Below are 15,311 nucleotides of genomic sequence, written 5' to 3'. Positions count from 1 at the left end.
ACTTTTTTCTCTTAAGAGAAAAATAACATCTTTCCTGAAATCTGACCATTTTCCTAATCCAAGTACCATTTCACGGAAAAGCATTACAGCTCTAGGTCGTCCACACTGAATTTGCTGATACCTTAAGCCTCTTTGCACTAGAGAGTAATGGTAATACCTTTTTTCACTCTTTCCAAATGATGCTTATAATTATCTCCCTAGAACGTAACCAAATGTGTATGTGTTCTCACAGCTTCTTAATCCTTTCCTGAAAGATGATTTTTTATTAATTGGTGTTAATTTCTATTGCTTTAATCCAAATAACTTCAGCAATTTGGAATTCTCTGAGGAACCCATAGAACAGAAAGCTAAAGAAGCTTTCAGAAAGCATGCAGCAGAACCAGTGTTTCCTAGGTAATCTTGAACTACAACAGATCTCTGCCCTGGAGTTGAGACACTACTGACATGTATTATCTACTTGATATTTATGTCTCAGAAAATAATATCCATTTTGGAATTTTTTCTTAAAAATTTTACTCCTAAAATCTGAATATTTGGTCTGGAAATCTTGGGTGATATGTAGTTCATAGAGTGATAGGGAAAACCCACCTTTTCTTTTTAATATTTTAAGTTTTTTTCTCTGTTTTCGTTAAGAGATATTTAAATCAACCAAGAATTAAACAATCTTTCATTTTGGTCAAATAAGAAAATGAGAAAAAAGTAATGTGATAAAAAGTCTAAACCGCCTTTCAGTTTCCTTCATAGGTCTAGGAAGAGTGACAAAGATGAAACCCACCCATCCCCCCACCCCACCCCCCGACACACACACATATACACACACACATTGGATTGCAGTTATGCATGTTTCATATTTAATATTGACAAAACCTTTCATGATAGAACAAAGTAACAGTGAAATTAATGATTTTACTAGGTAAATATTATACAGTGAAGAAGCTTGAATCTTGTGTCATACTCTACTGCCTCTTATTTTGTGTCTCTAATCTTGAGCTTAGCAAGCTAATAACCTGGCTAATTACAATTATGTGTAAAATAAGTAGAATAGAGGAACTCTCTGATGAATAAAGTATATTCACCATGGTAGATTTGTTATGTGGTACCACTTTTATCTGCTTAAGAATCTTTTAAACTTCCTAATTCTGAGGTATAAACCAAAAAATTGACGTTAGTAGAGGTTGAATTTTATGTTATTCATATTACTCATCCAGAGATTGGATAAGGAAGGTCATTATATAATAACTGATATTAATAATAGTGAACTTAAAATTTGGTGGAATCACAAAACTTTGAGTATTATTTTGTAACATTTAATTTAGAATGTATTTCCATTTATTCTTTGAGATTGCATAATATATACAACAAAATTTCCAAACCAGTTAAATAGAACTAAATTCTGAAAAATTTGTTCAAAGAAAATTTATTATAGTTTGAAAAATACCTGTTTTGTTATATATATCTTGCAATAAGGTTTTTTTTTTTTGGTAATATTACAGTATTTTACAGATGTGAAATACTTTGTTTCAGAGAACATTTTCACTAAGAAGTTTAAGATATATATATGCATTTATTTCCAAGTTCCTTGGCAGTTGGGCACACTTCAGACACTGATGTACAATATGTCTTTTCAAAAAATACAAGGAAGGAAACTTACAAAAAGTAGACCATCTAATTGAATTCTACTTTAAAACTGAAGTATACCCTTTTCAAATTGGTGTTCTTTCCTTTGCTCCAAGTCACCTCATATGTGGTAAGTTTGAAGCTGTATGAAATTAATATAAATTCCTTCCAAAGTTGGAACTATTTCAGGTGCTTAATTTTATGTAAAAGTATTACATATTTTGTTTAGGAGAAATAATTATTGCTTGGAATAAAAAACTCATTGGGACAATGACCAAATGTATTTTTCTTCGTATCTTCATGGTATCTAGTAAAACTCTTTACTCATGGTAGACACTCAGTAAGTGGTTAGTTAAATGGATACACGTGTTTAACTAAACTGGATGTATTGGTATGAATTAGACTATTAGCTATGAACCACATTCAAACGAGAATTATGAAGCATGATTAACGATTATACCTCATAATTCTGCTTAAACTATCATGCTCAGGCTTATAATACATATAAATATATATATTAAAGTATTATAAAAATTACTATGTGTGAGCATTTCCTGAAACATATAATATCATCAGTACAGTAGAAAGACAGATTTGCTTTAAAAAGCTACAAACGTTTAAATTGGTGTTTTGCAGAATGGTTTCACACCATTGTATATGGCAGCCCAGGAGAACCACCTGGAAGTTGTCAAGTTTCTCCTCGACAATGGTGCAAGCCAGAGCCTGGCCACAGAGGTAAGACACTTTGGTTCTTTTTATGGGTGAGTTCAGATGTTTATAGGGATTTTAGAAACCTGAAGTTGTATCATTGAGAATCTGTCCCACTGGTATTTCATTATAGTTGTATATTAATGTGTGGGCTCATAAGTTTTTATGAAATGCATTAGAAAAGTCTATTTTTAGTCTTTCAAGAATCTTCCTTGCCTAGTTACCCTTTCTGCTCTTAAATGCCTGGCTCTACCCTATAATTGAGCTATTTGTTTACTATTTACTTAATTGCTTGAGAGTACTTTTCTCCTTAGAATTTTGCGTCAAAGGCAGCCATTGTTTTGAAATATTTTTTGTGATAGAACATAAGTTTTAAATATGTTGTTTTCCAAATTTAAGTTAGCATAATTATAATGATTGGATTTATGTATTTCTAAAGTTAACTAATTAGATTTAACTCATACTTCTAAACAAAACTAGTATACATTTTTGAATAGTAGATAAAAGCAGCCTTTAAAAAAACATTTGCAATCATGAATAGGGGAGTTATTAAAAAGAAAAAGTTATTTAAGTCACCAATACTATTTTAGGTAATGTAGTTTATTTTTGAAACTAATCTGGATGGAAGATTGTGATCCCTTTGAAGTATATCACTAGAAATCTATTGCTAATAATAAAGTACTACTGCTTGTGTACTCTTTATTTTTAACAAAAGAAAGAATTAGAACAGGTGTAGGGTTATCCCTGTCATAAAGTCAAAATCTCTTTCATTCTGAAGTGTTTCCTGTATGGCACAAGAAAGATGTATATCATCAGGATTGTATGCACGGGGATTGCATATAACCTTGCCCAGCTTTTGAGATCATGCCTTCCAGGAAAACCAGGAGATAAATGAAGAGGCAGTTCACACACAAAAATATACAGATGACCACAAATGTATGAAAATACCTGATCCTCCCTTATAGTCAAATAAATTTTAATTTATTAATCAGATAGAGAATGAGATCCAGTCTTTAGCCCATGAGATAAGGAAGAAATTCAAGGGGTAGGAGGAAATATTGCAACTTAACTACTGTATTGGTGATATTGACAACCAGTTGCAACACTTTTGTAGAACACTTAGCAGTAACTATCCAAATTAGTATTTATACGCCTTTTTGCTTAGCAATTCCACTTCAAATAGTTTATGTGACATCATATATTAGAAGATAATGCAAAAAATAGTTATTATATAAGAAACAGCCACATAATTAGTAGTAACAATTTTTTAAACACCAGGAAGAACCAAAGGGGAAGTTATTGGATAAATATTGCTTTACTTAGACAGTAAAATGGTACTCTACCTATTAACAATGAGGCAAGACTCTATGTACTAATACAGGAAAATGTCCATAATGTACTGTTTCCATTGGTTTATTCTGAGAATTCAGAGAGAGCCTTACTTTTCACTTCCTAGCCTTCAGTTCTCTTGGGGATTTTTATCTTGAGGATGGATTTTTTTAAAAAAATAATAATATCCTTAGAGCTTGGTAATAAATAATGAATGGCTAATAGCAGAGTAACTGACATTTGTATGCAGAGAGCAGGGCCTCTCCTCACACTGGGGAGAAGGTAACCTGTGTGAGTCCCTAAAATGATATGTGGGTCACATCATGCTTTGCAGGGAGGATGGGTATGGGAGCCAGGGTTGTTGTAGAAAAAAAAAACCCTTCCTGTTTTTGGATGGAAATACTATGTAATATAAATATCCTGATGACAGCAATTCCGTAGTACTTTTTCGTCTATGAAGGACAGGTAGTATCTTTTTTTAGGCTGTGATGGGCAGTTCATTGAGTGTCCCCCCTTTAGAACAAACATAAGACCAGTTTACCACTAAAAGACTATAGAATTACCTTGTCAACTAATCATCAGTAACTCACTGGTTCTCTGTTTGTGTTCTTTTAAGTTTTCAAACCCCCCAAAAAGGCACTACAACTGACTAAAAAGGATTATATGAGATCCTCAAACAACTAATTCAGTCTTTTAGCAGGAAGATAGATAGATAGATATAGGTAGATATGTAGGTAGATGGATAGATGGATAGATAGATATTTGATAGATTTTTTTTTACTGCTTTATATTAATTTACTTTCAAAGGTTTTTTTAGCTTTAAAAAAATAAATGAATGAATTAGTGTTCCAAGAACAAATCACATCCATGTCTTCATGAGGCATTTGGTGCCATCACTACAAAAACAACAGCTATCTGATTATCTAGAGCTATTTGAAGCTTTGACTGAATTTTTATCTCTTGGATTATTAGTACTAGAGAATTAAAGAACAACAAGAAATAAGATGTTTCATTCACATAATGTTCTAATTACAATTTTGCTTTCTTACTAGCAATAATATTGGTGTTATTTATACAGAAGTCTGTATTTACAGAATGAACAGTAATGAGCAATGAAAGGATTCCTTAGGTGAAAAAAATTTAATAGAATTTTCAACTTATTAGATGATATGATATTGTCAAGTTCCTTCAATACAATTTTTTCCATATGTTCCTTGTATATATGTATGAAGTCTTTGGCATGGTTGTGTTTTTCAAAACTTTTCCTGTATTCTTTTGTTGGTCAGAGAAGCCAAGAGTCTTTCATGTATACCTTCCTTAAAACAGCAATGAGTATAGATCATTAATTCACATATAGTAATTGAGCACCAAATATATACTAGGTTACAAGGTATAGTGATGAAGCAGACAGGATACACTAGGCAACAAAGTACTGAATAAAATAGTTTGAAAATAACGATGGAAATTTACTTTTAAAATTGTTTTCTGCTTTGGTGTGTGTATGTGTGTGTGTGTATGTATGTATGTATTTTTTAATATCTTTCCACATATATGTGGAACTACTTGAATATATCAGCTTCAGTAACTGTGAACAAAAATTGACACTCGATCCCCTTCTTATTTGTTAATCAAGAAGAAAATATCCATAGGGGCCAAACTTGACCCATAATCTACTTGCAGGACGGCTTCACACCATTGGCAGTAGCTTTGCAACAAGGTCACGATCAAGTAGTGTCACTTCTGCTAGAAAATGACACAAAAGGAAAAGTGCGTCTTCCAGCTCTTCACATCGCTGCCCGAAAAGATGACACGAAAGCCGCCGCCCTGCTGCTGCAGAATGACAACAACGCGGACGTGGAGTCAAAGGTGAGGCCCTGGGAAACACACTCGTCACACGGCATCCTCCTCTGTTAGGCACCCAAACGTGAAGAGCACCTGGGCTCCCTTTGGGCATGCTTATGCCAGACACCTAACTGCGCTGAAAGGAATATAATCATGCCCCCAAGTCATCCAGTTGAAGGCACAACACCCCCACCCTTGGCGCCTACAGCTGGGAGGGACCTATGGGTGCTGCCCTATATGTGCTAATGGGTGGCCACCTCAACAGAAATCAATCGAGAGACACCCAATAATGTCCTTCCTTTGAACATGTATTTTTGATGTATTTAGCACTTCAGTTCCAACATCAAGGTGAAAAATTATAAAATGCTAGCCACAGTGTGTGCCAAATAAATTTTTGGTTGATATCTAAGACGGTAGGCAATGCACTGAGTATTGATCAGCTGCAGAAGGCAAGCCAGCAGCCAGAGTCCCAGCCAACAACTCCCATTGTCTGGACACATATTACTTACAAGTGTCAACGTGGCATTTGAAATAGTCCATTGTGTAGCCCTTCATTCAGTCTAGCTTTCTTTCTGTGCCTATTGTGCTGCCATTAGAGCTTCCATCTGCATTACTTAGCTGTCATGAGCTTTCTGCCATCCATGATCACCAATAGCAAACTAACCGTTCATTTTTTCCTCCTCTTTGCTTCCAAATGTGTTAACCTAGATGGTGGTGAATAGAACAACAGAGGTATATATATATGTATATCCGTGTACATTTGATCTATATCTGCATCATCATTTTCCCATTCCTTAGTGCTGCTGCCTCATTTCTTTCCCTTCTTCTTTGCATTGCCTTCTGTAGGCTAGATACCTGCTTCCTACCCCCACCCTCAAAGTAGCATGTGCCAGAGGAGATAGTAGTTTGATTACCAGGGCTTTCTGCAGCTGAACCTGGTGTTTGAAAGGAGGAAGTATGAGGCATCCTTGAAACTTAAGGGTACTGCAATAGAGTCCTGTGACATGAAGCATCTTGACACTTGAGAAACTTCTCAGCTCTACCTACAGCTGCAGACAACCCTGTCATTCTACTCATCTAGGATTGAATCTTTAGATTTCTGCATGACACTCGCCCTCAGTGGTGTCAGCAAAATGAAAGTTACCTCGGAAGGGTACCCTGTGACCCACCCTTGACAAGAGTCAGTCAGACCGCTAGCATGGCTGAGAAGCTTGCTGACGACTTAGAAATGCATCTAGTTCTTGTAAGGTTGAAATCTTTGGGGACTAAGTAAATTGCTGCATGTTTTAGCATTTTTCAAGGAAGTAAAATGATCTTGGTATGAACAATCCAGAAAAATGGGTTATTGAATAGGCATTTGCTAATAAGGAGACCAGCTTGTCAATTTCTTTATGAAATGCATTCACAGTGATTCAAGACCAATTGTAATAGCACCTCTTCCCCCCAAATTGCTTTTATCATTAAAATTGGCTTTTACTGTTGGTTGATTTGACTCTATATTGAATCTATAATACTAGTGAAATTTTGACAGTTTCAATGGACAGTTCTACCATGAATAATACAACAGTGGTACTCATCCAACTTTCTATGAGCTATCAAGATATTTCTTGTCACCCCTATTTTAATTTTTGGACGTGTTGGCTTCTGTGTAGTTCTGCTCCCAGATTACAAAAACGGCTCAGTCTCCACCCTTGGTTCCTTCCTGGCTATTCCTCTGCCTGTGAGTTTGGCATCCCTTTGAAATCCTATGAGCAATTGGCACTAATGGAAAGAAACCTAGTACAGAATGGAATGCGGACCTCAGCATATTTTGCTTCCTCATTTTGATCTGGGCAGGGTTGTGGTATTAACGTGTCAGACAAGAGGCCAACAGGGATCAGTTGAACGTCTGCTGTGTTTTCTTTCCAGAGTGGCTTCACTCCGCTCCACATAGCTGCTCACTATGGAAATATCAACGTAGCCACATTGCTGTTAAACCGAGCAGCTGCCGTGGACTTCACTGCACGGGTAAGAGCGCTGCCATCTGACGTGCCCTTAAAGCATTTGAAATGATTCATTCTTAACCCTGTTCCCCCAACATGAGGAGGAGGTCAAGCCAGATGACCTCCAAGGGTCCTCCCAGTCAGTGGAAGCCATGTTTTTCTACTTTTCCTAGTGCATTTTCTTGCTTGTAGATAGGTATGCCTATTTTCTAACAGGAAAAGAAGACCAAGACCAGAAGTGGGGATGGGGTGTGTGATAAATAAGTGACACATAGAAGATGTGATTTAAATAATCACATCTGGAAACTACAAGCTGTCCCTCCAAGCTGAAATTTCTGAGTGTGTTTGAAATGGGTCTGATAGCACTAACGGTGCTGTAGAAATCAGGGTCTTGATCTTCCAGATGGGAATGAACTGGATTTGAGGCCCAAATCTCAGAACCCATGTACTAGAGGCTGCCTTTTGCTCTTATCTTCTATCCCCTATAAACTTTCAGAATGTGTAACAAGATTCTGTAACGTGAATAAGCTCATATTCATAGCGAAAGGAATTACAGCATCACATGTACCCCTGAACAGCAACTCAGACATCCAGAATAAGAGGGTTCTGAATGTAGAAACCAGGCTTCGGCTGGGCTTGATCGTCAGCAACAGTATCATCAGGAATAGAAACAAAGTAGGAAGCAGAATGTAGAAGTGGTCAGATATGGGGACTCAGGATTCAGACCCCCTGGGCTCCTGTGTTGGATTTCACTTTTCTCTCTGTCCATCAGTTTCCTCACTGATAAGATGAAGTTAACGTGGATTGTGAAATTAAATAACAAATCGTAACAATAAGATAGCATCAGCACTCCTGCGCTGGCTCACTGAGAAATGGGCGAGTGTGGGGAACACTTAGCATGGTGTCTGACACATCATCACCGGCAGCAGCAACACCGTGATTTTGAACATAGCATTTGAAGTATTATTTTTGCTAAAAGCCTCACTTGTTAGGGGAGAAATGGCAATAGACCAGGTAGGGAGAACGTTCATAATACTGTTGCAGGAAGGGGGACCCCTTCCAGGGCCCAAAACTGGGCTCTCGTCTAACACTCGGAAATGAATTGTCCGAGGAGACACATGTGCTGACAAAGCAAGAGATTTCATTGCGAAAGGGCACCCCGGTGGAGAGCAGTAGGTAAGGGAACCCAGGAGAACTGCTCCGCGTGGCTCGCAGTCTCGGGTTTTATGGTGATGGGATTAGTTTCCGGGTGGTCTTTGGCCAGTCATTCTAATTCAGAGTCTTTCCTGGTGGCACACGCATCGCTCAGCCAAGAGGGATTCTGAGAAGTGGACGGACAGGCAGGGTCTCCTCTCGACTTTTCCCGAACTCTTCCGGCTGGTGGTGGCTTACTAGTTCCGTATTCCTTATCAGGACCTCCTGTCATGAAACAACTCATGCAAAGGGTCACTATGGTGCCCGGCCAGGGTGGGCGGTTTCAGGCAGTGTGCCTCCCCTAACAGTACTAGTACTAACAGTGGTTGTAGCAGCCGTAAAAGTAATGCCATCTTTGGAGCAGATGCCAAGCTGAGCCCTTTTATTTCTTGTATGTATCTCTTTATGTGTTCTTATTATATGTATCTCTTTATGTGTTCTTATGTCAAGAAAAGTGTTTTTGTCCCTGTTTTACAGAAGGGGAAACCAAGACTTAGAGACAAGAAATAGCTGGTCCAGATGATAGAGCTAGCAAATGAGAAAAGGCAGAATTTCAGCCCCAAAGCTCTTCACCCCTCCATCTGTCTCACTCTGATGATGTTAGGGGTTCGTTTTTCTCATCCTTCTTATAATTCATTACTCCTATAAAAATTAATAAGAACTAACATTGTACTAACATACAAGCTATTTCCTATCTGATTGTCTTCGACCTGCTGAAAGCTTTTGTCAGTTTAAATAAGGCAGCTCTTGTCACTCTATAGCTGTGTGTGTTCTTATTGCCTGAATAGCATCCTTGGGTTTCAGCAGACCCAAGGGCTTGTGTGGCATTTAGAATGACAAAGTTAAGCACTTCTCTAAGTCATGTATAAACAGGGCATGCTGATGTGAAAAAACCTCGTGTCTATAAGATGCAGTCTTCTGGTTTCATTTCTCTAACTCACAGAAAACCTCATTAAGTCACGCCTTCTAATTAGGACATTTGGAAAATTCACATCAGGGTAGTGTTTGAAGTTTGTTTTGATGCCACTGTTCAGAAATTTCCTGATGCTGCTGAAAATAAGAAGATTGGGACAATGTTTAAGCAATTTAAGAGGACAAATTACAGTATTTTCAGCCTCCTTCAAGCAATTCCAAAGCATCCATTTACATTGAAACAATGACTATGGTAATTACAAATGATGCTAATTTATCGGTTAAAGATCAGTGGAGACCTCAGACCCTTGTTGTTAACCTTGTCTGAATTACCATATGTGATTTAAGACAGTCGCATTGTGCCTTTGTTTAAAATGTTAAATTTCAGACCTTTTGCTGATTGAAAAAAGCATTTACTCCCAGTCATTCCTAATTAGTGAGGCCTCCTAGCATTCTGAGCTGAAGGCTGCGGCAGAATTTGATTGTACTTACTAGGATGCCTGGACTGTTGCTCACACCGGAAAGCCCATGCTCCCCTCTGCAGTGGCTGATGGATGGCTTGTTGTAGGAGGTCTGAGCTGGACTGGTCTTCATAAAGAGCTTAATCAGAAGCAAGTGCTAGTTGCCTCCACAAACACATTTGCGTTCCAAATCTCTAGTAATATGTAATAATCCAGCATCTAGCCTTTTGTGTTACAGAGTCCTCTCCCTTCCCACCTTAAGCAGGGTCTTCCTCAGTCAGAGTTCTCTCAGGGATGTAGCAGAAATAGCAGGTGAAAGTAAGACGCCCTGGAACACAGATAGGATCCGATTTTGCCTGGTCAAAACAATAAAGGATCAGTAAGCCTCAGTTGCTAAGAACTAGCTGCAAATCATAACCATAAATCATATTCTTCAGGAACCAGGTTGAGATAGAGGTATTGATTAGCAAAAAACAACAGCAGCTACCATTGTCTGAGGGAGGCCGTGATGTCTGCTTCCTGGTTGTGACAGATCACTGAAGAAAGGCAGATACAGTCTTGAGGTTCTTGATGGGCTGAGAGCATGACCTCAAGAATGGATAGCTACCTGCTGGCAAAGAGAAGTGGGGGTAGCAGTGGGGAATCACCCTTCTGGAATCATTTCCTGCATGCAGTCCATGTACATGTCCAAAGCCAATAGGAGGCAGAACCAAACATGGTGTGACTAAAGGTAGAACACAATAGAACGGATTGCTTTCTATGCTTCTTTGTAGTGCTAGCTAATTTAGGCAGCAAGAAAGCAGATCCTAGCCAGTGGCACATGTATGCCCCTAGTATCAGTGATGGTAACTGCTTTACAGCATACTTACCTGTCCCATTAATACCTTTCCTTAGATTTTTATTATGATGTAAATTTTGGCTTTTGTATTGTAATTCTGCCATGTATATGTAAGATATCCTGTCTGACATCTTAAATATTTCCTTTTGGATTATCCATGGAGACCTGTTCAGCCTCGTGGGTCTGCTACAGGGAGTAAATAGAGTAAGCGCTGAATACTGCAGTGCAGCGTCAGCACACTTTGCTGTCTGCGTTTGTGTGCTGAGATGGCCTTGACACCATCTGAATTTATGCGTGACCCTTGCTCTCTTAGCAAATTATCCTGGCTCTCTTGGGAAAGAGAATGTGACTAAGACACACCAGAGCTGCTACTGATTGTCATTCCAGTCAGGAGCATTTATGCACTTTAGTAAGTAAAAGCCAAATTATATTATTGGATGCCTGCAAAATTCCTTTTTATTGATTGAAGAAGATAGATGAATACTTTGCTGGCTAAGAGTTTTTTCATCAAATGTAATGGACCACCTAACTTAATCTTCACTCTTGTCATTGACCTTTCTCTTGTAAATTATCATTTACCTTCCCATTTGGGGAAGATAATTGAATAAAATATCCTTCTATTGGTCTTGGTAGGTAGTACTTTTTGTTTTTGATCTCTGAAAGGATTAGGGATTTTATGTGTTTGAGTGTAATACCTCATTTGTTTCCAGAAGGATTTCAGGAGGTTTACAAAGACATGTAAGAATGAAAAAGGAAAAGTAAACATTACCAAGCAGCTAAAAAAGACTAGTGAATACAACTGGAGAATAAATGTAATCTCTAAGGACTTTGATACATATAGTATTAATAGAAAGGGAAGCTGGGTTATATAGTTTTCACTTTTTGACAAAGGAAATATTAATTATCTATAGAATCACTTTGTGTGTGAAATAGCTCAAATACAATTTATGTACCATGTGAATCCTTCTGTTAAGAATAGCGAGTTTGGGGGACTTCCTTGGTGTCCAGTGGTTGAGACTTCTGTGCTTCCGTTGCAGGGGGCATAGGTTCAATCCCTAGTCAGGGAACTAAGATCCTGCATGCCACACAGTATAGCTAAAAAAAGAAAAGAAAACTTAGTGAAGAATGGTGAGTTTTATAGTTGATACTATCTTTAGTAACTACATTTCAAAAGGTTCAATTCCTACTATCCTATACAGCCTAAATCTCCATCTGTGAAGGCACCCTGTCCAGGGATGCTGAGAGACTGTGGCTCAGCTATTCAGCTGTGTGATGTTCCGATTGCATGTGATAGATCTTGGCATGTGTGTCGCAGTTAACATGTCCAGTTGTACTGCCTTTCTAGACGTTTTGAACAGTTTTAGCAGAGGTTTGGCCACTTTTGGAACTCAGTTAAGTCATAAGAAAGGCTACTTTATCTAAAGCATCTTAATTTTTGATTAAAGTGAGAGCAGTGGTTTTAGACAGTTGAATTACTAATCCCATTGATGGTAACATACAAGTGTCAGATTTTACATTCAGCCCAAATAAGAGGTCGACGTGGGGTCAGCACAATGTCCATGGATAAACATTATCAGATTTCCTTTCTCAGTTAAATTCCACCTAGGAAATATTAAAGCGCTTCTGCTATAAGCTACACCTGGAGGTTCAGACTCAATTAACCCACTGTCCTGACGCTATTAAATTGTTGAGGCCCCAAAATGCTCCACCATACAACACAGACGCTCCCCTAGTTCTTTAATGTGTGTGCATTATCTGAACAATCCTATTCAGGCTGAAGTAGAAGTATCACGAAGTAGGCCTCCCGCACGCTGTGCTTTGCCTGCCTGCAAGACTTTGAGCTCCTCAAGGGCAGATTTATGTGTTACAACACATTTTGGAATTCCTGGCATGTAACCCAGCACCTAGCCCTGGGAAGGACTATTATATTGGGTGGGCCAAAAAGTTCATTCGAGGTTTTCCGTAACACATTATGGAAAAATCTTAATGAACTTTTTGGCCAACCCTATATTTATTGAATTCAAGAATGAATGAACAAATAACTTTCAGGCCTCCTTATCCACTACTCCTGGGCACCCAGTACCTGTTTAAACCTGCTTTCTTCAAGCCCCAGTCCTCTTCCTGATCTGTCAGAATTTCAGACTGAGCTTCAACATGGTGTCAGGGTCCCACTTCCCAAACTGATATGAGCTGCATTAATGAAGATGAGAAATCCATGGAATTCTAAGAGATGTATAGGCAGGTGCACCAAACACAGGTATTGACTCTCAGACACTGAGGGGCAAATTGATTTCCAACTGAGCAGCATAGTTGACCTTGGAAGACAAACCTAGGACGAAGGGTTAGTCACCAAGAGCTGCTGCCAAGTTTTGTTCGGTCGAGGATGTTTGCAGTAATGCCTCAGTTTATGAGCTATCAAGGCCACTGCCAGACAGCCTAGGAATGGGCATCAGCTACTCAAACATGGAGAAGGAGAAGAGTTGAGCGTAGCTCCAGCAGGAAGGTGACTTTTTGTCATGTTTTTATAAGGGTCCAGGGCTTCTGGAGACTTTGCTGTGGTTTGTGTGGCGCTGTCATTGCAAATAACAGTTTAAAAAAATATTTTCCCTGCATTCTACAGTCCTATTTTTTTAATAGATGTCATTCCTCAACTTGGGTTGAGCCAACACACACACACACATTCATTTTTATTGATATGTGTTTTCAAATATAATACAGTGTTTATCTCCTAATATAGACTCAGTAGCATTAAAGATACTTTTTTAATGGGTTATATAAACCTCCTTTGGAATGAAAATGAAGATTGGGGAGCATTTAGCAAAGGAATGTGAGTTATGGGAAAGTCACCATGTGGCTAATTCACGAAGCATATTCTTGTTGCCAGGGTGATATTAACATCTCAGGAAGAACAAAATCAGTAAGGCAAGGGCAGCGTGGTGGGGGTATAGGCCTTTTATAGAGGATTGCTCTAAGCGTGCCACGCGCTCTTATTCCTGCCTTTTCCATTTAATTCCCCAAATGCCACATCAAAGGAGGTTTGCCTGTGCAATTTTTTAACGGATATTTTTATCTTAAATCCATTAGTACATTGGAACTTATTAACATCTTACTGTGTGGAGTGGGATCTGTGTTGTTCATGTTTGAAAAGGTGAAGTTTCTAAGCTGTAGCAGCCTGAGGTGAGGAGAAACGTCCTCAGATGCATGCGGGAGCCCTGTTTCTCATCCTGGCTGTGACATCAGTCATTGATCTGGTCCAGGGCAAGCTTCTTCACCACCCAACTGCAGATTTCTAGTCGCCAGATGAGAGAGAGATCAGTCGACCACACGCCCTTCCCTTCTTTCTGCTCGACCACCTTGTCTGACAGTGATGGGGGCCATTCACAGTGGAGAGTCAGTGTAGAGCAGTGTCAAAGCAAACAGCACTGCAGTCAGACTGTGTTCATATGCTCCTGGGCAAGTTATTTATGCTTCAACTTTATCATCCATAAAATGGGTCCAACAGTAATATCCAATGCACAGCATCATTGTGACTGCACAAAATGATCCATATAAATTGCTCAGCCCGCGGACCAGTGTCCTAGCCACATTTGTGGTGGTGGTGATTAATGCTTGCCTCCGCAAGGAGATCCATCATTGCACGTTCACCTGTCAAGTGTAACATGTGTCAGATGAGTGGTGTCGTGGCTACTCTCTCAAGTACTTCCAGAGCTAGTCAGACATGATGCTTCCCAGAATGTTGGAGTTACATTGTTTGCATCCATGTTTGTCAGCGTGAGAAAGTCAGCCTTTGCCAAGCTATTAGTATGATATTGTTTGAGACAGTAAGAATACCAATACAAAAAAAAAAAAATCACAGAAATTGGAAAGTTCATATTTCCCTTTGTTTCACTTTTCCTCTTGGAATATTCACCCTGCTCCCTACAGTGCTGCTCTAGAATTGTTGCTCTGAGAACATTTTTAAATGACCTGAATAAATCCTATTTTGAAATTCTGTGAAATAAAGTTCTATTAAGGTAGGAGTTAGCAGAGCTCATTTTATTCATTTACACTTTAAAAGGGAATTATTCATTAACTGTAGAATTTTCATTTCCTCCAGTGAGTGCAAATAGCAGCTGAGGGCCACTGCACTGCCCCCCCCACCACACACACACCCCTGCTGAAATTTGGACCATTGTTCACACTCCCTGTTGTCAGAAGGTACTCTTGGATGAACTCAAGTGCAACCTTGCCTTCTCCTGGGCATCGTAGTTCTTCCATGAGAAAATCTTGTTCTTCTTCCTCTGGCAGTTTGAAGAATATACAGGAAGGGTGAAGGGACACTTAGAGGGAAGCATTTAGGACTTTGCAGAACCAAAATGTTGCAAAAGGTAAATTTGTGAACACATGCACAATCATTTAAAGGCTCTTTCCCAAATCAAAGTAGTAGAT

The 15,311-nt window shown here is 38.8% G+C and overlaps 1 protein-coding gene across 7 annotated transcripts in view; it reads left to right on the top strand.

The window, feature by feature from the left end:
- Positions 1 to 15,311, top strand: part of ANK3 (ankyrin 3) — a 720,826-nt gene that overhangs the window by 485,672 nt on the left and 219,843 nt on the right. For all 7 annotated transcript variants that reach the window (XM_061161588.1, XM_061161586.1, XM_061161587.1 and 4 more), the window contains exons 6-8: positions 2,254 to 2,352; positions 5,335 to 5,520; positions 7,405 to 7,503. In XM_061161588.1, coding sequence (XP_061017571.1) covers positions 2,254 to 2,352; positions 5,335 to 5,520; positions 7,405 to 7,503 — 384 coding nt within the window. The remainder of the gene's footprint in view (positions 1 to 2,253; positions 2,353 to 5,334; positions 5,521 to 7,404; positions 7,504 to 15,311) is intronic.

This window comes from Dama dama, chromosome 15 (assembly GCF_033118175.1).
Source record: "Dama dama isolate Ldn47 chromosome 15, ASM3311817v1, whole genome shotgun sequence".
In the NCBI taxonomy this organism is placed as follows: Eukaryota; Metazoa; Chordata; class Mammalia; order Artiodactyla; family Cervidae; genus Dama; species Dama dama.
Note: the sequence above shows the minus strand (reverse complement) of the source record. Positions and strands in the feature narration are given on the sequence as shown.